Below are 23,981 nucleotides of genomic sequence, written 5' to 3'. Positions count from 1 at the left end.
GTAAGGCTCAATAACTGTCTGGATGTGCTGTCAGTTTCTGGAAGCTCTCAGTCTCATTGATACCCCAGAAAACAATTTGCATGTAATATCACTCAGCATCACTTATGAGCAATTACTGTCACCTAGTGAAATTCAATACCTTTGTGTTATTACCTCGCCGAGGGAGTCAAATATTAAATTGCATGGGTCATTCACAGACATTCAAGGCATTTTTGCTTTTTCTGCGTTGGAAGGCAGCTGCATTGGTCAGATTAAAGTGTTTCCTTTAACTACAGTGTTTAATTACAAAAACAAGATGGGAAAAAATGTTCTTCCACATCCATGTGCTGAATAAATTCATAAACCATAACTAGGACTTCTTTGCCTTCACAAATTTGGCTTGTTTTCATCCTATAAGTAACACTGCACCCTCAACTTAGCTTAAAGATAATGTTTTCCTGAGCAGTTACAAACAAATGACACACACACACACAAGCACACACAATTCTGGTTTTTAGGACTAAAGACAGTCTTGAACTGCCATGTCATTTATAGTATTGGTTTCCAACCTTTGTTGAAAAAACCCCATAAAAGACACAAAAGCCAAACAAGTAGTTGCAGAATACATCTATGTTTCATATGCTTCTCTGGCCTAATCTCTAACACAACCCTTCTCTCCTTGAAATGCACCTGAACTGTAAATGATGATGCAAAGAATGGGTTTCACGTGGCTAAACAAAGCATGTAACAGTCAATAAAGAGTGCAGCCATTTTAGCAGGGGGAAACGCTCACCTTAAGTGGGGACGTGGAGTATCTCATTTTCATAGGACATGTTGCCAGAGCTTTGATTTGAGACAGAAGAGATCTCCTAATTGGATCTTCTAATCTGCTAATTAAGTATTAGTGATTTCAGTGGTGTGCCCGTGCTGCCTGTAGATAGGGGGCAATCAGGAATATAGCAGCGCTATGTGGGTGGGGTGTCATAAGAACACACTGGCTTGTCAAGATCCACTTCCATTGCCCACAACACTCTTGCTTAAAGAGTGAATGTAATTAAAGTCCCAATGAACCTATTCATTGAACCTATTTAAAAATGTCAGTTAAATCTTTCGCCTCTCGGGTAGCGCACTACACTGCTTACATACAGAGTGACTTGGCCTAAGATTTATTGAGTCTTTTTCAAATCGTCAAAAGCGTTTCACTTCACAATGACAGCAGAGACCATTAAAAACAGTGAGCGAAAGTAGTGATAATAACTGCAAGGTCAAATAAAGTTGAAAAATGAAATGATTAAAACAATGTCACAGAATTTAAACTTTACCACCAGTAATACCAGTGACATTTCTGTCTATACTACTCTCATCACTGATTCTAAAATGTGATGTCTGTAATTTAGGATCTTATTACTTTACATATCTGTTAAAGTAAATGGAAAAACCAAAATCAACCTCTTTAGGATTTCCACCACAATCAGTGCAGTAAAAGATGAAATATCCTGACTTTTGGTCCCTGTGGGTGAAGCTCAAAAATGAAATATTATTCATCATAGTCCACCCTGAAACTGAGAACCCCCTTGACATAATTTTATATTAAATTATATGTAAAACTGATGGACTGACCCATTAAGAGGATGGCAGACAGTAAAACTTGATTTACATAAGAGTGAAGGGATTGATAATATATATACATGAGAATAGTTAGCTACACACAAAACCATTACTGAACAACTCTGACCTTTTCATTAAATATCTACCATTACATAAACAAGATATAATTTATAACAGCAGCCTTTGGAACATGGACAATGAGGATTTCGTCTACTAATGTGGATGGGGAAATACAAGGCAAGGCTCAGATTTATTGTGCTAAAGTGAAAAAAAGAGCCATTAGTTTCGGTAAATCAGTGTGATTTAAGGAAAGCTATTCATTGCATATCATGTCCCAATGATATGACTTATAGAAATGTACATTATTCATTCACAGTCCATTAAAAAAATAAATAAAATAAATAAAAAATGGATACCTTATCTCATAATAAGAAAATCCACATCTCAGTTTTATGACATTCTCTTAAAAATGGGATAATAAGTCATGATTCTGAAATACTAAGTTGGATATGAATGCCGTAATTATGGCTTTTTAAGATGTCTTCAGTACCATAACAATTCAGTGACAGTTCCAATGGTCTAAAGCAAAGATAGAACTGTGTACTTAGATTTCTAAAATCTAAAACAAATAAACTATAAAGTGAGCCTCAATAACGCTGTATCTTTTTTTCTAGGCAGGAATTTTTATTCTTTAAAACTAAGTTTCCTTCATTGACAGAAGAGAAATGGCAATAGTTTTCTGTACAAGGCAAAAACTGTTAATAGCTAATTTGGCACACCTAATGTTCCAATATGTGAACATACGGGCTAAATTAATGAGCTCCCCCCAGTGCGACTTTCTGTATCCATGGTGAACCTGACAGTTTCTTAGTCCGTTAAAACAAGTGAAGACTTTTAACATTTCATTTATTTAGTTGGATTATTTCTCATAATTGGACTACAAGATCTGGAGATCAGGATCTCTTGAAAAATTGTAGTGGATATTAATTAATTGGCATTTGTATTTTACTTTGAAAAGCTAAGTATACCGAATTAGCTAATGACAGCTTTGCTTTGCTTTAGATTGCTATGTGTAGACAATAAGAAGTACCTACAACTATCACAGAACTACTGGGATACTGAAGAACTACTGTGATACTGAAAGTGACTATTCTAAGGCAGGTCCAAAAGTGTTTTCATAATTACGAGAGCCATATCTAATAAATATGATTGAATATCTCAGAATTATGAGATCTGAATCTTATAATTATGTGCTAGTATCTCAAAATTACGAGATTCAAATCTTATATTTATGATTTAGTATCTCACAATTAGAAGATACGGTCTGAATTTTATTTTCCCTTTGGTGCGCTGCTGCACTATACACACTTGAAAGTGGAGTTCTAAATTTATCGTTGAGTTTTCTACACTTTTCATTCTAAAACAAAAATACATCAAGACAAACGCATTCTAACTCTTGTTCACACTGATGTACACGTCTTTGTGGTAAAGGACAATACTGGAGGAAAACGCACAGCATGTAAACCGTACCAAATGCCACTGTTTGACTGGGAGGGGATCGCTGTACACATCCCTCTGATGATCATTTGAGAATACACTGCAGCTAAAAGCAGAGACCATAAAAGCCAAGCCAGTACTGAGAAATATGTATAGCTCCACTGTGAATTGTGGAGACATTTAAAAGGCAACACATGCTGGTGGTGTATGACAAGACTTAAAAACATCAGCATCTATTGATTTCTATCTACTGAAAGCCCACACCAGTTTAGATGTGTCATGGCAAGTTTATGTACTTTGGTGCGTCAAATTGTGCCACTTTTAACACTTTTATCACATATGTAGTTTGAATTATGTAGTAATTTTCCACTCTCCTAATGTGCACATCCTGGCTGCTGCACCTTGACTAACTCTTCTCTCTCTACTCTGTGCTCTACTGGTGTGAAATAATGTTCTGCAAAAGGCTCAGCATGTGATCCACTAAAGATCGTCCAAAGTACCGCTGTTTGTAAGAACCTGCACAGAGAACCTGTACTGAAACAATCATGCTACGGAGCGCACACAGTATTACCAGGACCGTCAGTGAAACCCTTTTTGTACATTAGTACTGAACAAGCTTTGTCCCCTACCCTATGTAACGGTATCATATCTTTCATATTAGCACACTGACTTTGACAGATGTACCACTGATGACTTAAATAAAAAGCACATTTAGTTGGAAAAAGACAAACCATAAGCCGAATATTACAGTATAGGCTGCTGCTAAGGTGTCTTTGCTGCAGTGTCATATAACCACAATGATATCTTGTAATGCATTTACCAGGAAACACAATTTAAAGCCAAACTCTAACAACACTTTGATGTCATTAAATTAGACAAAGTAGTGAAATTTGATTTGATATAATTTCATTTCATATCTCTTTTCATTCTTTAATGCTTTTCCAGCAGAATGACAGCTGCAATTAATTAGTTATACGGAGGCCTTGTCTGAAAATAACACACAAGTATCCTGTTTAAACAGGCTTACTGGCACACATTTCTGTGGCTGCGTTTATCACGGAACACTCTAACCCAGCTGCAAAAGAAACTAAGTTAAAGTTGAAAATGAGATTGTATATTGTCTAATTTACACCTGCTGTAGGTGCGTAGATCAATTTTTGTGGTATACTTTATGTAATACAAATCTTTGTTCATGTAATAAATTCCATTTGTGGTGCCAAATGCTACAATACAGTGCAGCCTTGATAACAAAAGCAAATGCTCCATTTCCTTGCAAAAATATGCCTAAGGTGGACTATCTCCAAAGAAACACAGCACTTTTTTTTCCCCTGATGGAGCTATTCATCATTTATCCAATCACAGCCAGTCTTCATCCAAAATGTAATATAATTATGGGCTATAACTGTTCTCAGGATATTAAGCTGTATCTAGGCCACGGCTAGCTCGATAAACACCTTCTAATAATGACTTTTAGTGGTCTCAGGAGTGACTTATCCTAACACATTGAGGACTCTGTATGGCTCCCAAGGCCAAATGAGTTTGCAGCTTGTTGCAGAGATGCACATCAGTCCTGCTAATGGGGACAGTGTTTGGAAAAAAAAAAAGCCCAGTGGAGCTCCTCTCCATTCACCAGGCTGCCCTTTTTTTTCTCATGCGTGATTATTACCCCCCTGCTCCAGCCCCCACTGTCACCGAGCTGCTTCCAGCCTCGGACATTTCTACGACTGTGGATAAAACTTCCCTGAATTTATTACATCTGAGGATTCCCTTGTTTTATAAAAATATAACAGACATAATGTCAATTAATAGACACATGTTCATTTTAAAGGAAAGCCATGACATTACTGATCATCAAGCAGAAAATAAAGTAAAACTGTTTCAAGTACTCCAAAGCAAAACCTCTTGTCAAGGACACCGATAAAAGTCTCCCTAAGTCAAGTCCTGTGTCTCCCTGCTCTTGGCTTATTGATCATAACAACAGTAGAGACTGTGTGTATCCTGGTGTTGTGAAACAGAATAGTATCAGTGAAATGACATCAGGGGCTTTGTGTAGATCTGTGTACACAGCAGACACAGCCCTGGCTGAAGGAATTGTGCCAAGGAATTGAGGGGCTAATCCTGGAAAAGAAGCTTGAGACAATGGTTACATTTACATACATGCAGTAAACAGACTGCAGTATATTCCCTGGTCGAGGTCGTACTCAGAGATGAGCTGTTTACACCAAGCCTTTCATACTGCGACTTACTTCACTGGCCCTACTTTATTTCCATATTTCAACAACATTTAGCTACAACAAGTTACTTTATTCACTATTCACAACACTTTTTGTGAAAATATGCTGCAAAATATATTTGAAACTGGAGAGGTACTGTCAAAGGCTTCTGTGATCCAGACACACTGAACAGCCAGAGATACCAAAAGGTTTTAAGTCAAGTGCTGGCTGGAGTGTAATGGAAGAGAGAGAGGCAGGCACAAAGCGGTTTGCTTTTGAGTCCCACGGCAGCACTAACTTGCCTGACTTACTTCTTACTGTAGTTTTAAAGAAAGTTGGGATTATTTGCTGTGTCTGTCTTTTTCTTTAGGTTTCACTGCAGGGTTCTACTTTATGTTCCCCAAGTCTTGTCTTAAAGAAGTCATCCATCTGAAATGACAAAATAGCTTGTAATGTGCCAAAAAGACACATATGAATGTACTGTCACCTCTAGTGTAGATTTACTGTAGGAATGTAAACTCCTTAATTAACCTCTTAATAGCCCCTTTTACTTTGTATAATTCTGAAGACGGCACCAGCTAAATTAAGCCTTCAGCCATAATGGTTGATCTGTGAGCTTTTACTTACACAAGTCATATTTTGAGCCAAACGCTGTTTATGATGCTAAGCAGATACGATATCACAGACCGACCAACTTGAGATTTAACTTGATGATGGCCCTGATTGGGGTGGGATCACCAAAGTTATAATAACTCATGCTGGTGGGGACACTCAAGGATAAAGGTGTCTGTACTCACTGCTCAGTAATAAACAGATCATAAAAACTCTCATATATACTGAAGATAACAAATATACTATAGATGCAAACAGTGTTAGGAATTCTCACAAGAACTATAGAATGGAAAGTTATTTGCTTAATCACTGCCGCTTAAAGCTACAGTGTGAAGATGAGACAGGGAGTGAGATCTCTCTGCACTGCTCAGACCTCCCTCTCCGTACCCTGCTTTACTTCACTTGTAACGTTTCGCCACCATGTTTAGTGACCGGAGTGTCACCAGGGGCTCCCACCGAACCTCTCCACATTAAGAGAAGTGCTACAGCATATTACTATTAAGAATGTATTTTAAAAATTGTTGCACACTGTAGATTACTGTAGACAGTAGTTGTAATTTGTGTGTTCCAAACCAACACAGGGTGATTAAAGAATTCATTTTCATTTCACCAAAGTAAATCAAAACACTTAAAAGAAAGTAAATTCGACTATTTTGCAAAGTCCCACCTGAATGTTGTATGCTTGCCCCTGCTTTGTCATGCTACTTTGGCTGTCTTTGATGAGCATTTTGAAAGCACGATCTCTGTTAGATGCAGCAATGCTTACAAAAACCTGCAGTGATAATAACATCTTTTAGCAGGGCTTTAGCGGTGCCCGTGCCTCTAATCCAAGCCTCATGGCAAAGGAAATTCTTACCATCTTAATTGCACAAATATTTTAAACAAAGTGCTGCTAAAAGTGAGTGATGCCAGGGGTCACAGGTGATTTCCAGAACCAGGTTTAAATCATCTACACAAAATGGAGGTGTGATTTTAAGATGAATATCCTAACTGCTAGAAATCCCTAGTTGTGCCTTATTCGAGTGATCAAAGCTTTAAAGGCATTTTAGTATCAACCTCTTATCCTGCATAAACATCAATAAACGTGCTTTTCCACAAACTCTTATCTGAATTTAGCTTCTCATTTCCTGTTCTATTATCCTCCATCCCAAAGCTGGTCCAACAAAGGTAATAGAAACAGTACAACTGTCTCAGAGGAAAGTTGCAAAGCCTTAGTTGCTGTCATGGCAACACTAAGCCTAAATGCAAATTATAATAAGAGCATTCAAATGGAAGGAACATGCGGGTCACCTGCCTTAGGATCCTATTTTGCACCACATTTCAGTGTCATCCAAATTACAACTAAAAGCTGAGAAATAATCCCATCTCTAAAGCTAATCAGCCTGTCTTTTTTCTATGTCTGCTTAAAGCTTCAACCCTATTCTAAATTAATTTTACTAAAAGATAGGCTATCTCAGAAAACAGCACTGTACTCTACCCAATGCACCTCATTTCCAACTGGTATTAACATGTAATCTGTATCTGGTGTCATCTGGAGAATGACATCTGATCACTCTGGTCTTAAGATTTAAACTAAACCAACATCTATTCTGCTGGCATTGTAATTGGTGAATCCAACCAACATATCCAACCACATATTGGAGGGATTGAAATTAAATTGGGCATAGAGAAAGAATCCCAGATAATGTTGGGTTTAGGCTGGAAACTAGATATAAGGGTAAGGAGAAAGATTGTCTGGGTTAAAATATGCGCTGATACTGACTGACAGTAACGCTGACTAACTGTTTGAATTAGGACAGAATGAGTGTCTCTCATTTCCCACCCATCCACCCCGACCTCCTCCTTAAAGGACTTAAACACAATAAGATGCAAGGTGAACTTATATACACACATGGACACATTCTGCTCTAAGTAGCTCGCTTACAGTTACTCAAGTTTGCAGAACAAGTTTATAGAAGCATCACAATTCTAAAAAAAACTGTAGATATTATGTTAAATTGTTGTATTGAGAGGTTTAAAATGTCTTATGGGAGTTAATATAACAGGAGGTTGGAGAGAAGCTGCTCTGATGGTGCAGATGTTATCATTTCAGCAGGTACAGCTAGAAAACAGATGGCAAAGATTGACAGACTGGATCAATGTGAAATTGGTCATTTCTAACATCGTCTAGTATGGTAATTCACGTATATTTGAAACACTAATGCCTAAGAACATAGTACAGAACAATAATTTTGCATAATGTTTTCAAAGAGAAAAGATTTGATTTGAGAAATACAGGCTTAAATCTACATCTATTTGGTCATTATAGAGAAAAAATAACTACTTTTTGAATTTGTGGAATTTTTACATTATTACCCAATGTAACCATCTGGACAAGGGTATGGCTTTATAGAATGAGCCATAATAACATCAGGTAAACATTCCTATTGGTGGCCTGCCAAGATTTTTAACCAGAAATGATTAGCATTTGGGCAGAATTAAGTGTAGTTATGTGAGGTAGCAAATCATGTTTATGAGTCACAGGAAGAGATATGAGCCAGACAATTACAAAATACAAACATGCTGACACTAAATGCACTAGTAAACAAACACACAACAAAGTCTGCATTCTGAAAGGGATGTATTGAATGACAGTGAAATCTAGAACAGAATGTGAAATGTTTGGATAAAACTCATTTTTATTCAAGCAGGAAAGTTGTATGTGTGAGCCCATGGAGTTAACATGGTCAGAACCAAGAAGTAAACAGTATATGTATTTTTAATAACTTTAAATATTCAAAAAATGTGAAAACTAATGAGGTTACATTGTGTCAAGCTACGTAAACACTAATCAACACAAAGATTTTTTGTGTGTGTATGTGCGCATCACAGCACAGCTCACGATTGTGGATGCATTACTCAATCGGTTATCCAGCCAGTGTTACCAGATGTTTTTATCTTTTGAGCTTGTATCTATCAGTTCTATGGATATGAACTTTAGGAGGTTTTTTTGCTTTAGAGAAGCATCACCTATGGCCATGATTACCAGCTGGCTGCCTGCATGCTGCATCCTGTCTTTATGGCCAGTGCTGGACCGATCAACATAGTGCATGGTATTTTCCATTGGTTGTGGGATTGGTCCAAAAGTACATACGGCATGTAACTGCATCAATTGTATGAGGTTTGCCATAGATCAAGTACCAAAAAACGTAACCTACCCAACCCCAAAGTACCACTCCAAAAGAATTAACTTAAAAGCTATGCCACTTGTCACAGGTGAAAAAAAAAATATCTACATTTCCTTGCACTTCCTTGTCTATTTCAACATCCCCCTGTTTATTTCATCATATGAAAAGACAGTTGGAACCTTAGAGGTTCACTTAACTTTTAGCAGGTGGTGAGTTATGAGAGGAGAAAGAGGTTGTAGAGGGGGGGGGGACCCCTGTTTGTCACCTGTCATACACAGTTGTGAATGTGAAACTAATTAATGCAGCATATGTGCCTCATTTGAAAAGAGCCCCAAAGGTGGGTTCCAGTCACAGAGTGCCAGCCTCAAATACAAACACATCTTGGTCCCCACACTGACTCGCTCTCTCTCTCTCTCTCACACACACACACACACACACACACACACACACACCTTAAATGAGCACTTTCAAAGCTAAGAATCTTCTTTTCTTTTCTAAAAGGAAGAAACTGGTTTCCACTCACTTACAACCCTGATACAGTGATTGCAGAAAACAAGTTGGAAAGTCCAAGTAATTGTATGTCTGCAGTGACCTCACAGTGCCATCCCATGGACTTCTCAGCTGTCCTAGGAGAGGTAGACCCAATACTGCCCCTACGCAATATACGTGGAAAAGCATATATTGTTTTTTTCATCTAGTTAGAAATTTTACCAAAGGTCTACTTTAAGGTTCAAGGTTCAAGGTAACTTTATCCCCAAGGAGCAATTTGTTTTAAAGCAAGCAGCACACATAACATCAAACAATACACATATGAACAGAACAACAAACATAACAAAAACGCAAAGCTTCCGATAAAAATGCGCATTTTACACACATAGGGAATAGTATTTCTAAAAAGAAAGGCTTACCGAGCTTTAAACTATTTGAGGGTTTTGGCCACAAGTTTCCATCCAAAAACAAGAGGACAGACAAGTGTGTTGTTATTCCAGAGAAGTAATTACATGTTAATGGAACTTAATATAGTGCTAAATTTAGAACTTGGAACAAAAAAAGAAATAAATTCTAACTGCATAGAGTTTAACCAGAGCCAAAACTGTCCACTCATCTTTAAGCCAACAAATTATTTTGTGTGCACACAATCCGCAAACTAATGCTATGGCTGTCACAAACACACTGCTGTGTCTCTTTAACCTACAAATATGTCATGTGGCCAGCGATGTTGGCAGTGCCATCTGTCCTTTTGATAGTCTGTCAATGCAAGATCACCTGTTCGCTGCAACTTTCTCTTCAACTCAAAGAAATGACATTTAGAATTTGGCTAAATTTGCAGAAACATGTCTCTCCCAGTATTTTCTTAGGTCCCTGCAAGCCCACTCATCACAACACAAAATAGAGATAAACTACTACTTTATTAAAAATACTTTCCAAAGTTGGCTGCTCCCTACAGCAGTAATCAGAGTCTGACAACACAATTGCTACATTTGTTGCACATCAATACCCAGTGGCAATTTGACACATTGTGCCCTTGTCATTTAATGAATGACTTGTCTGTTTAATGACATCCAAATGTCATAGCTTATCCTTGGATAAAAGTCCTGTGTCTCACCTCCCACAATTCCACTGTGAGCAAAGTGGTCATTATATTGCTGTAGCCCTCTCCACTAGTATAGCCCTGATCACAGCTCAATTATTCCCATACCTTTTGCACGCTTGCTGTCAGCCTTGTTGGAAGGTGTGTCCTTTCCAGACACACTCACCTCTCTGGATGGGAAATTAGCCAGTGCAGCTAGCCATCAGCTAAAGCAACTGACACCTCCCCCAACACGCCCTTTTATTAAGTGAGAAGAGAAGAGCAACCGCTGCTTGACAATCACCACCAAAATGCTCCGACATGCTGTGGACTGCCTTTAGGCATTTTTAGCTGCTGGCATCTTTACATGACGAGGAAAAACAAACAATCAGAATAAAATCCTCCACAAAGCAAAACCCTGATTATCGAGTACCATGTTGCAGGACGCTATAGTCTTCTAATGCAGCGGACAAAATTGACAATAATGGATGATGGTGCACCTCAGAAACACTAAAGTAGTAATAAATCCTCGTGGAACCATTTACTGTCTTGTCTGGAGGTTTTAACTTTGAAAGGTTTTGATTTTATACTGTTCTGTACTATGTGTTTGAACAATGGACCCCTCACCATCATTAATGTTATCTCAGATTTTGATAATATTTTATTGATGTTTCCATTGTAATGAAACATTTATACATGGTGTTTTCAACGCATCCTTTCAATTTTCTGCAAAGTCTGGATTCTAGTGCTGGTAGAAGATTACAATACCCAAAACATTAACAAAACATGTTCTGCAATTTAAAAAAGTTGTACCGATCCGAGTCTTTCAGTGTTTTATCAGCTTGTTGTGGTCTTACAGCCTGAAAATGTACTGTTTTATGTTGCATCCATGGCTGCTGTACAACAGGCTGTTTTCAGTATAAAAGCTCTTATAAACTGATAGTATACATACTGTATTGTGAGCTAGTGACTATAGTAGCATTAAGCAGCTAAAAATCCAAAACCTTTTTAAAACAAGTCAACCTATTCCATCAGGTCAGGGTGTGGTACACAAAAAAAGCCTCGGATGGAGCGATTACATTAGGCAAAAGAACCTGATTTTGGGGGCCGTAGTGTGAAATTGCACCAAAGTAAAGCTAACATGGAAGTGATTATTGGACTCACATGAGTCGGGTCACAAAGTAGTAGAACTTTGAATGAACACCAACTACTGGATGTGCACACATTTAAACATGTAAGCATGTAAGAATAAATCAGTTTGCTAGAAACGTTTACTATTTAGTAATGAAACTGTATACAACCTATAATAGAGGACTGTCAATTCTGGTATTATTGTAATAATAAATAATTGTAATTGTGATTTTACACCTGGTTTAGTTTCTTATATTTTTGATTTTTTGGGCTCCTGCTTACTCGTTTGTTGTTGATCCCCAGGTCGTGCTGCTCTCAGTGGCCTGCCTCACTCACTCACACCTGGCCGGACTCACCTTGAATGCCTCTGCCTCCTCTTCCCATCATTCATTTAATGTTTCTCGCCAGTATCTACTGTACTGTAGGTCAGTCACTTACTCTCAGCCCGTCTGACATTGACAGTTTATTTGCTGAACTATCCAGGCACAGCATTAAAGCCATTTTGTTTCCATGTTTGCTGTGTTTCCTCGTGGTTTCCCAGCTCAAACTCCTTGCCTGTTTTCTGGACGTTGCTTATTTCTGGGCTAGTTTCGGTCTGCATGGTTTTCAACTTGTGCCTGGACTCAAATCATCCTATGTTAATCCCCGTTTGGTTTTTCCTGCCTCCGCTCTGCATTTGGGTCCTTTCTGCTTGGTTAATTGTGACAAAATGTTTTGTGTGTGTAAGTGGAGGATTTATATATAAACTTTGTTTCTTCTCAAATACTGTGTTTACCTCATGCAACGCTTCATATAGTTTTTGTTTCACATGGATGTCTCAAACGTTATGCTTCTTACAAGCAAAAATGACTTAGTACCACAGATTTCTGACAGCTAGCGGCTTAGTGTTTATCCACATACATAATAAAGTCAGTCATTATGTCTGAGTTTTTACAATTTCTGGGTCTCTTTCATTTCATCATCTGAGCCAAATCTTAATTTATAAGAACAAAACTTCACCTCTCCAGTTCACTGGCAGCTCATCTTGTCTCTTCCTTTCTTTGCACCATATTTAATTTGTTCTCCCGTGCCCTCCAAGAGTCTTTGTCTGTACAGTACCTAGCCTATTTAAGAGGCAAATGGACAATCTCGGAAAGAGCTTTCAAGTTCAATAGCATCTCAGCTTCCTCTCTCTTTCAGCCATGAAAAGCGGGGCATCACCATGGCAACAACATTTGAGAGGATATTTGAAGCCAGCTGGTCAATGCTGATGCTTTGATATCAACATTAGAACCGGCGTACAGTATGTGTCATACTGTATCTACACATACTGTAGCTATATACATGTCAACAGTCAAATTATCAACAAAATGTCTTCTCTCTGAATTGACTTTGACTTGCTGCCAAATAATCACAGCTTATTTAAAAAATTTTTTTTTTAGATGAGTATAGTTATTGAGGGTGCTGAGAAATGAGAAAACCTCGGCAATGTGTACAATTGGGGGTCTGGTTGTTCAGACTGAAAACACCATTAGGTTAAAAAGACACAGTAAGCTGGGTTGCTGGGAGAACACAGCAGAATGCCAGACAATGTTGAACTGTGTGGAGCAAAGGCTGTGCCAGCTTTTTTCTGCTGGTGCTAATATTGATCTGAACAATCCTCACACTGTAAGAGTCTGAGTACTACAGTGCACTGTAGGTGTAATTCCCAGAAAATGGGGTAACGTGTGTATCCACAATCATAAACTGAATCCATTAAACATACAAAAGTACAAAGTTGCCTGTTAAGCAACCTTTAGCTAGTTTGTTTCTTTTTTGTATTTTGTGCCCACAATGATACACATTTTTTAATTACATTTTCATATGATTTAGTTATTTAATATAGTGTAAACATGAGCCTTTACCAGTTTTCATACATATACACTTGAGTGAGTGTGAATGAACCTCCTCTACCTTCTGAGCCATAGCTGCCCATAGTTACATTGAATAAAGGAGAATTTCAGTTTATTGTGAAGACCCACTATCCCCAAAAATGGGAAATAGTTGCACTGGCTACGTCTGTTGTAGAGATTTGGGGAGCAAATATTCACACAAAACAAAACTTATCAAAATAAGCACTGTGAGCCCCCCCACAGCTTTCCATGAATCGTTTCAAACGCATCTGTCTGTGAGCATGTCTGAAAGTAGAATGTAGCTGCCTGGAAAAACCATTATGGTGCAGTAAAAGAGTCTCCTTCTTTGGCAACTTGCTAGCTGAACAAATCATATATAACAGTATTTTATGATGCACAAGAAAAACTTTTTCTCCAGACTACCAAAATGTAAGCTCACAGTGGATGGAGGAATATAACCAGATGGTAGTGTTTTTGCTGTTGGGACACACATACTTTAATAAGTTTTCTTACTGTACACACAACTGGATGTTTGTCCAGGAGGTCTTATGTCAAAATCCTCAACTATGGTAGCAGAATGTTGCAATAATAAAGATAGATGTCTTACATAGTTGGTGTTAAGGCTTAGGGTGGGTTATAGTTATACTAGAGCTAACTGATTTGCAATAAAGTAAGAGCAATTGCCTACTGATGAGAACACATAGTTTGTCATGTATGTAGGTGCAGAGTAACAACTCACCTTGAGATCTGTAACAGAGATTTCTTAATGACATTTGGACCTGAGTTGTTAATGTCGGGCTCTTTCTTTCAATTAAAATGAATTAAAAGAGTAGTATAAAAGTAATATGTAACGCTTGATAGTAAAGTCCTCGACCTATGAGTTTCTGATGCATGCCTTTATTGCAATGCATTTATCAATTCAGTTGATTAATTCACGTCTTCTTTACATGGTGAATTCAAGTAACAGACTAAACAACTGAGCAATCACAGCTGTTCACATAATTTCTCTAGAATTCAATGAGTTTTAATCATAATTTAAGCATTCTTTTGTTATGACCACATCATGTTTGTTGCCCTTTAGGTAAAGTATTGACCTGGTCCTTCTTTAACACAAGTAAATGACATACCATAGTCATGAGGAGAAGTCATGACAACGTGCATGCAAGTAAAGTTCATGCATGATAATAATTCCTGTGCACTTACCATAAAGCGTTTCCAAATAGGATAATTAAAGTAACCATGATACTGCACTGTGATAACATGGTGAATATCTTGCTAACAAACAGTGCAGTGAGGGGAAACTTGTGTTCCGCTTAGTCTTGTCAGTATTTCCTATATGATTACTAATAAAATGGACAGCTTAGATCTGGACATTCTGCAACAAACTATACAAGTTTAAGTCTAGCAAGCATCAGTCAATCAGGTTAGGCCAAAACTGTAAGGCAAGTTAGGATGCAAAAGGTACCTCACAAGTGAATGATAATGGTGAATTTAATCAGCGAAATGGAGAAACATGCAGAGCAGAACAGAACTAAGCTCATGAGTGGGTCAATCAGATTGACCAAGATGTTTAGGTTGTTCAGCTTTTTATACATTTAGCTCAACAGCTGGGTTTACACAAAGAACAAAGGGATGAGTAAATGCAAATCAACCTTCATACAATGTGGTCAGGAGTCTAATTAGCAAGTTCTTGTCACTTTGTCTTCCATGTCTTTTAAGTCATTGAGACTGATCATTTGTGCTGGTTCCCGTGGGCTCCCTTCTAGGAAGCAAACGTTGGGATGTAGGAAGTTTTATGGTTAATATCTAGCTAACACACTTCTTTGTGGGGCCACAGACAGGATGTCTTGCTGGGGAGCAAAAGGTGAGGAAGCACTGGTATAAGCAAGTTTGATACTGGGTCTGTCAAAATTGTGAAAATGGTGAAACAGTGTTACAGAGACTTTGAAATTTCTCTCACAGGGTGTTTTTTTAGTATCAGTTCTTATTTTGCAGCCACATAACATACACATCTGAAAACTCACAACGTAAGAAGCCTCCATGGTTCATAATGAACTACAAGACATTGTTAAAAATTGATTCTACATTAAAATATGAACGTGTACAGATATCTCTATCCTTCACTTAAGCTCTCACACTTCAATTGCAAATTTAATTGTAAAATCTTCAGTAGAGAAGCACAGTGACTCATGCCATATAATGCAGAAATTATTCAAATTGCATGAAAGAGCAAAAACCTCTCCATCTCCAAAATGTCTGCACCACTTTTACAATTAAACTTATCCCCTTGACAAGTGTGAATCATGATAATTATCATAATTTAGAATTCATAAAGATAAGATGGCTGCTTTTAATGTGCTTTCTTGAAGAAAGTTATGCTGTTTACACCTCACACTGCTCAACAACCCCTGAGCCAATCTGGCCCTGTAGGTTTACAAATCCAGCGTAAACAAAACAAAACAAGTAAATCATGCAAATTTAACTATTTGGGGCAGGCGAGGCTTGATTACCAACTGGGCAAGAAGGCATTTGCTGTGGGGTTATACTCCCTCAGGGGCCCCCAGAGTGCCAAAATCACTGTGTGTCTCTTGGGCTGTGCTAATTAGATCAGTGTCTTTGTTCTGATGACCTGTATGCAACTTTATGGGATTCATATACCTACATATATACAATTTTGTTCAGCTAAATTGCTGCAAATAGGGGGTTAATGGGGCCCATGACTCATTTTTGCTCTACAACCCATAATTTGGTCATTATGGCAAGAGAGTGAAGTCAGTTTGAAATTTCCTGATGGAGCAAAGCTGCCACATGCTTAATAGAGAGCATGTGACCACATGTTCACGAATTTGTTCACACAAACTATGAAACTGCAGCAACCAAATAATGAAAAAGGAATGCAAATTAAGCAAAATGAGAAAATGATGTGTATCATCTTCATTCAAATTAATGGAAACGAGTAAATGACGTCTATTTTTGCCTCCACACAAAATCATCCCATGCTGTGGATATAATCAGTCCTGGCCTCAGACTGGGTTTTATTCCTGTGGCACCTTCAGGGAAACACTGTAATTGGTTAGATGCTGCACCCATTTCTCAAGGGCAGTTCTAGTGAAAATGTAATGGTATTGAAAAAAGAAAAGTGTTTATGTTTTTCTTGCTGATGCTAAGCGATATAAACATCTTTGTGGTATTAATAGAACAAAAGTCAGTATTTTCAGTTATTATGATACCAATATCAATCAATGCCAGTTCCACTGCTTGGTATTTCCAGGCTGAGCAGCCTGGTGCAGTAATGTCTACTGTGCAACAGTAAAAGCAGGCATGCTGCACAGACAGGGTACACATTAAAAAAAGACACCTTAATAGAGAAAAGAAGAGATACCAACCATGAGCTGCAGGTTCAGTGCTGGGCGCAGTGTCTGAGCACACAAGGAGAGCACATGGCAGTTGTGGAGGGAGGTGTGGAACAGGAGGAACGGCATGCAAATATAGGAGAAATGGGGGAGGAGGCAGGGGGGGAGCAGGGCAGGGCAGGAGGAGAAAACAAATGACACCCATAAGCAAGCATTCAGAAGACCAGAACACGACAAAAGACATAAGGCTTAAGGGAAATCAAAGGAAACCAAAGGCAGTGCAGTGATAAACATAAGCTTACACATACACAAACATACACACAAATATACTTTTTACTGCACAGGCTGGACATTCCTCTCAGAGGGGAGTATGGCTACTGCTTGAGGAGATATGGATGAAACTATTATCATGTGCTGTTGGCAGCTTTGGTGCGGAGAAAATACAAACTACCAAGAGGAAATAATTGTGCAGCTGTGCTATTTAACAGCGTATGACTTGGAAAACACTGTAGCAACTACTTACAAAGGGGATGTTTTGTATGGCAGTAACTCAACCAAAGTTTTAACAAAATCCAGTGTTTGATGTTCAGAGGACTATGTTCTTGGCAAGGATGACATATTCACTGTCATAGCTTGATGACCATAAGATTCCTTAAACCTACTTTTAACTCCTTCTGGACAACATATATTATTTTTAATGTTACTGAATGAAAAAAGTATAGATATGTTACAATTAGTGTATTGACCCGTGTTTTGATCCCTACTACAAACAGAAGTGGTGCTAACTTGAATGAAATGCTGTTAAAGGAAACACCATTTAAGTGAGATTTCAGCCTATCTGAAAATACTTGGCTCTGCATGTTTACCAAAGCATGTCTGCCTCAAATGGTCAACCTTTAACATTGTAAAAGCACTAGAGTGAAACCAAAATGACAAAACCAACATTCAGTCAACTCTAGAATATGGTTAGGGAAAACACACAAAAACAGACTGTTTGCAATTTCATTTCAAGAGGCTTTATGTGCATTAGTGTGCCTTGGATTTCCTTGACCTTCTGTCTCAGCAGAGTGCACTGCCTGTAAGCAAACAAATGTTTCTATAAGATAAATAATGCTGCTCTGTAGTAACGTTGAACTGTTCTGGGAGCAGTAGGCCAATGCCATGTTTCAACTCCTCTGCCAGAGGCTGAGGGTTCAGAGAACGATCTCACAAGGTGAGACTGCATTATGTCAATCTTAGAATTAACTAAAGCCTCTGAGGATCCATTTCTCTGCAAGGTTCTGGAATTACCTGAGAGTCATAATAATGCTGCAGGCCTGTCATTAGACCAACACTTTGCTAAGATACTTGGCTGAAGTGCACCTCAGTATAACCATGTTATGATCTACAGAATTGATTTTTCTCTCACAGTGACACGTTTTTAATCTAGTTTGCTGCACTTAAGCACTTGTAGCTCAAAGCGAGATTACTATGTAAGCCAGTTAAACACAGTCTTAAGCCAGGCCTCGTTGTATCACACTGCTGGCTCATTTTAAACAGGGTTAGACAACCTTAGCAACAAGGCTTATTTGCTCTAAAGCAAGGTCATTTAAGAGGATCAATTTTAATAAAGGTGAGTAAAGGATAGAAAGATAACACAACAACTATTTGAATGTAGAATTTAAATCCACATAGTGATCCACACAGTGAACCTCTGACAGCTGACAGTAGATATACCTTCAAGGATAATTAGGAGCTGTACGACAAGTTAGCAGCATAGATGTGTAGAAAGATCTGTACATGAAAGAACATAAAAGTACACAGACACAGCAGTATTGTACCATGTTACCTACCTTAATTTTACTTTTAGTAAAATTTCTTTGCCTGCAACAAATGCATTTGATGTTGTAATTCATTTCTTCTGCCATCTTACTAAAAAAGGCTAAGTGCACAAGTGGAAGAAAAAGATGGTCTCTTACAACCAGTTGAAGACAGTAAAGTTCCTTTGACCATTAATATAAAATGTTAAATGAAGCCTCTGTACCTACAAGCCTGAGTCAACAGAAAGGCAGCAGGGGCTGCTAACCATCATTACGCCGTGGGTGGCAGCCATGTGGGACCATACAATATGTCTGCAGCTGAGTGATTGCCTGTCCATTTTGAGCAGCCTCCTCCTCATCTCTAGCTTCTCGGGTCAACAGAGACATCAGCAGTGTCCTCGCTGACATTCACAGACATAATTCAGACACATCAGCTCCATGACTAGTAACTATGCTTCCTATGAGTCCTTTGTTGACTCACTGTGACATGACATCCAGCTCAACATGCAGAGATAACTGCATGCCAATCATAATTATATTGGCAGAAATGCATTAGATGGAACCCTGTGGTATTGAAAATGCCAACAGACTGCTGGGTGTCCCCGCTGGCTGCTAGATTACTTTTTTTGTTGGTTCCACTTTTTCTGAACTGCTTTCTCTACTGCGGCTTTAGTTTGTGATTTCCCATATTTCCCAGAATTTTGCCACCCCCTACAGAGCCCTGTTGATAGAGAAACTAGTATTTCTTTCTTTTCAACAATAGATTTCTTTCTGTAAGAGCTGATGAATGTTAAAAATCAGTAAATCCTGGAGGAAACTCAGAGTTTCCTGAGAACTACAGTAAAATATACTGATGATTATCATTTACGTTGTAGCTGATCCATAGTTTTCTTTCCCCACATTTCTAACGTGGAACTAAGTGTCAGTAACCATACTACAAAAGTGAATTTGACATAAAAATACACCACAGAAACTATGTTTTTATGGCTGGATCATGAGATGAGACCTTTTGTCACAGTCCTGCCCTTTATTTATTTTCTGCCCTTGTGTTTCCCCTTTCCCGGGTTATTTCCTGCCCCCGATTTTCCCTTTCACAGTTCAGCCTTCAGTTTGCCCTCTCTGCCACCGCTCCCTCACACATACGCTCACACACCCCCATTCTCACTCCGCACCTCCCATCTGCTATTCTTTTGTTCCTTCTCCTCTCTTGCCACCAGACCCGCCCACGCTCACCTGCTCTAGTTAGTAATTAGGTACCCAGTATTTAAGCCAGCCATAGACACACACACACTCTGCCAGATTGCCTTGGCAGAGCACACTAGTCTTCCACTGCTCTCAGCACTGTTGCTCACCTGCTTCATGCCTGTTTACCTGCTCGTGATGCCATGCTTTTCCACAAACCTCACCTTCACACGTCTCTGTTGCAAGCGGGTGACTAACCTGTTAGTCTGGACCCTGTTTTGCCCTCTAACTGCTTCAGCTTCTGCTTCCTTGTACAAAGCCATGTTTCATAGCTGTTTTCTTGTTCGTGACACTTTACCCAGATTTTCCCCTTTGCAGTGGTGATAACTTGTTTTTTTTTTTTAGCCTCCAAAAACCGCCTGGCACAATGTTGGCTTGTGCCAGGTGGGTGTGGTTTCAGTTTAATTTATCATACGCTACGTAACAGGAGGCACGGCGGCACAGCCAAATGGAGCGCACCTGTTGTTTGCTCCTTGTCTGCTTGGTAATCTGCCCCTAGTTATGGAACAGGATTCTTTTACTTTAAAGCTTGTATTCATTAAAGCAGCCTAATACTATTTTTACTTTTAGTTTAAGCCTTTAGTCTTATCACTTATCTTTATTAAGCCGTTTCCTGAGCAAATACTTACCTGGCTGCTTCTGCAGTTATGTTTTTTTTTGTGTATTTCAGGCATCATTAAAGCTTTTTGTACTCATTTGCCTCATGTTATCTCATGTTTGCACTTGGGGCCTATTGCATGCAGCCTGATATGGGTGCTTTTGTTTTATCTTTAAAGATGTGTCTCTTGGATGGTAAAGTTTTAATATAAGAATAGAGTCTTATACAGGATTTTCTATTTTGGCAGAGAAATAAATAAATTTAAATATTGACTACACTGGTTGCAAATCTTTACTAATGGTACTTTTCAGATACTACAGTAGCTGATGACCTCCTTACCCTACTATATCAGTTACATGTCCTTTTGGCCATTGTGCGGCTCAGTAATACCTCTAGTAAACAATATACTTCCTCATTAAGATATGTTGTGCTCCAGACAAATGTTTTCCATGATGCTGACTGCTATAATATCATTGGTGCTCTCCTAGGGCTGTGCGTCACATGGCAGCAGTTATTGTGTTGCTATTGACCTTAATCGAATTAGTTATAGCTGGCTGGCTCCAATTTTCAAATGGACAACAAACCAAGCTCAACAAAAGTGGGAACAATATCACATTATCTGGCACACTGCATGTGTTAGTCAGGACAATGTGAAGTGGAGGCACATCTAAATTTCTTAAGTCACTTCACCAGATGGTGTTTATGTAATTTAAGACCCTGACAAATGTAATGGATATTTGTTTCTCTTCCCTTCCCTTGCCTGTTTTGTTGTCCTGTCTGTAGTATGGGCTGAATGAATTGCTTGTCAGCAGCATTTATGATGTTTCATCAATTAAAAGTAATGCAAGCCTGCTGCCTGATTGTTTTATTTCAACAAGGTACACATTTATTATCTATTTTCTTCATTCAGGGATTACGTGTCATTGTTCATCCAGTGATGTGTTGAATTAGGGAGTCATTAGTCATGCTGTGCTGATGGTGGAGAGAGAGATAATGTGATGACGGAGAATATGTGGGAGGATGAATTTTACGTCCCCACGAAGACAGCAATCCATTTGTACTTTGGGGGTCGACTTCTATTTCACAATAGACCTTGCTGATCCTGACTAACCACTAAAAAGCTAATAGACTGCTGCCCCTGAGGACAGAGTGCAGCCCAAAACGTTGCTTTTCGAGGGAAATCTTTCTTCCATGTTGATATAGAAATGGCAGAAAAAAGGAATATGAACTTCCAAGCACACAGAAACGATGAGAAGATACTAAAGAAAGGAAAAAAGTTCCCAAAAGCTGTTCAAGAAATATGTGAATAAATAAATGACAAGTGATTGAAATTTGAAATCAAAAATATGTCCTAATTGCAGAGGCTGGTCAGCACAGTGTCTCCATTTAAAAATTTATTTAGCAGTGAAAATGGCAATTTAATCATTTCCCCATGTCACTTTCACAACCCTGCCAAGCACTTAAGAGACATGTGTTGGGGTTGTAATAGATTTTTTTAAGTGCTCTATTCTGTCCCTCTAATGGGAAATTGATTTAAAAAAAGTCCAGCTCTGATAGATTCATTTGGCAGTAGGTTTCTGATATGTGCAGCTCACCGTGGGTGGATAAAATAAAATGGCAGAGTGTATTATAGCCACTTTTGTCCTCTGCGGGGGACATGTGTCTCTTTTCTGCATATCAGTAACAATGTAGTCTATGAACCCGGTTACGCTGTGTACAGGACAAGCTGGCCTTTCTAGTCACGTACTATTTTTGGAGATGACCATCACAATATGAATTCTAACATTTCAAAATAGCTGCTCGTTTGGCAAACACATGTCATGTGACAAAGTGACATAAATGTCCACTAAGGGATTTAGTTTGCTCCTTAAGCTGACCATTTTCTAGGAAATAAGATTTTGAACAACATTGTGTAATGATTATTAAAACAAACAGGAATAATTGTAGTGGCTTTTTAACCTACTATATATTTGGACTTTCAAATTGATTTTGACCACCATTTAAACAATTTGAATAATATTTCTTTTGAAATTCATCCCATCAAATCATTTTGCTCAGGTGCAGTGCTCCACTACAGTACAAGCCTTTGCAGTTATCCGGTGGAGTCTCTAATAATTAGTTTATTTTGTGTAGATCAGTTAATAAGATTTGTTGTTCGGTTAGTAGATGTAACCCACACTGACAGCTGTGGTAGGTTGTTACAGCATGTTAGACATTAATTGTATGGATGGTGGTTTGACAAATGGAACCATGAGGGGGCAGAAGACAGGGTTTTCTTGTGCCATTCCCAAGTCTGGATAAATGCAGAGAGTTGTGTCAGGAAGGGCATCCGACATAAAACACATGCCTTAAACATGACTTCCACACTGAAACTGACTTCAATACTAGATTGGTCGGTGCCAGGTTAACAATGACCGTCACCAGTGCTGTTGACCTACAGGATGCCGGTGGCAATTGGGCTACTGTTGGTCGAATAAGGAGAGGAGGAAAACGTGTTCATACGAAGAAAGAGAAGAGGAAATCTCAGAATGTTGGACTAACAGTGAGAAATAGAATAGGAGTTATCCTGAAACATGAGTTTGTGTGGAATGTTCTAGAGGTAAAAAGAGTATTAAACAGGGTTATGAGTCTGAAGCTGGAAGTTGAAGGCGATGTTGTTAGTGATTATCCCCCACAGGTAGGAGTTGAGTAAGATAAGAAGGAGAAATTCTGAACTGAGTTAGATGAAGTGATGCAGAGCATCCTCAGAGGTGAGAGAGTGGTGATTGGTGCAGATTTTAATGGACATGTTGGCGAAAGGAAGATAGGGTGACATATACAAGCAGAGGTAGAAGCACTCAGGTGGACCACATCTTGTGTAGATGTTGTAATCTGAAAAAGATCAGTGACTGCAAAGTATTGGTAGGGGAGAGTGTAGCCAGACAACACAGAATGGTGGTGTGTAAAATGACTCTGGTGGTGAGGAAGAAGAAGAGGACAAAGGCAGAGCAGAGGACCAAGTGGTGGAAGTTGAAAAAGGAAGAATGTTGTGTAGTTTTCAGGGAGGAGCTGAGACAGACTCTGGGTGGTCAGGAAGTGCTTACAGATGGATGGACCCCTACAGCTAATGTGATCAGAGAGACAGGTAGGAGGGGACTCGGTCTGTCATCGGGAAAGAGGAAAGTGGACAAGGAGACTTGGTGATGCAACAAGGAAGCAGTGTATTCAGAGAAAGAGGTTAGCTAAGAAGAAGTGGCACACTGAGAGGACTGAAGACAGTAGACAGGAGTACAGGGAGATGCAGCATAAGGTGAAGGTAGAGATGGCAAAGGCCAAACAAAGAGCATATGAGGACTGGTGTG

At 38.8% G+C, this 23,981-nt stretch overlaps 1 protein-coding gene across 6 annotated transcripts in view; it reads right to left on the bottom strand.

The window, feature by feature from the left end:
* cadm1a (cell adhesion molecule 1a) overlaps positions 1–23,981 on the bottom strand; it is a 322,140-nt gene that overhangs the window by 12,307 nt on the left and 285,852 nt on the right. For 4 of the 6 annotated variants that reach the window (XM_067491839.1, XM_067491842.1, XM_067491840.1 and 1 more), the window contains one exon: positions 17,035–17,067. The exons of the other annotated variants lie outside the window; for them this stretch is intronic. In XM_067491839.1, the coding sequence (XP_067347940.1) occupies positions 17,035–17,067 (33 nt within the window). The remainder of the gene's footprint in view (positions 1–17,034; positions 17,068–23,981) is intronic. 6 annotated transcript variants of the gene reach the window in all.

This window comes from Channa argus, chromosome 22 (genome assembly GCF_033026475.1).
Source record: "Channa argus isolate prfri chromosome 22, Channa argus male v1.0, whole genome shotgun sequence".
In the NCBI taxonomy this organism is placed as follows: domain Eukaryota; kingdom Metazoa; phylum Chordata; class Actinopteri; order Anabantiformes; family Channidae; genus Channa; species Channa argus.
The sequence above is the reverse complement of the archived record's forward strand: the minus strand, read 5'-3'. Positions and strand labels throughout refer to the sequence as shown.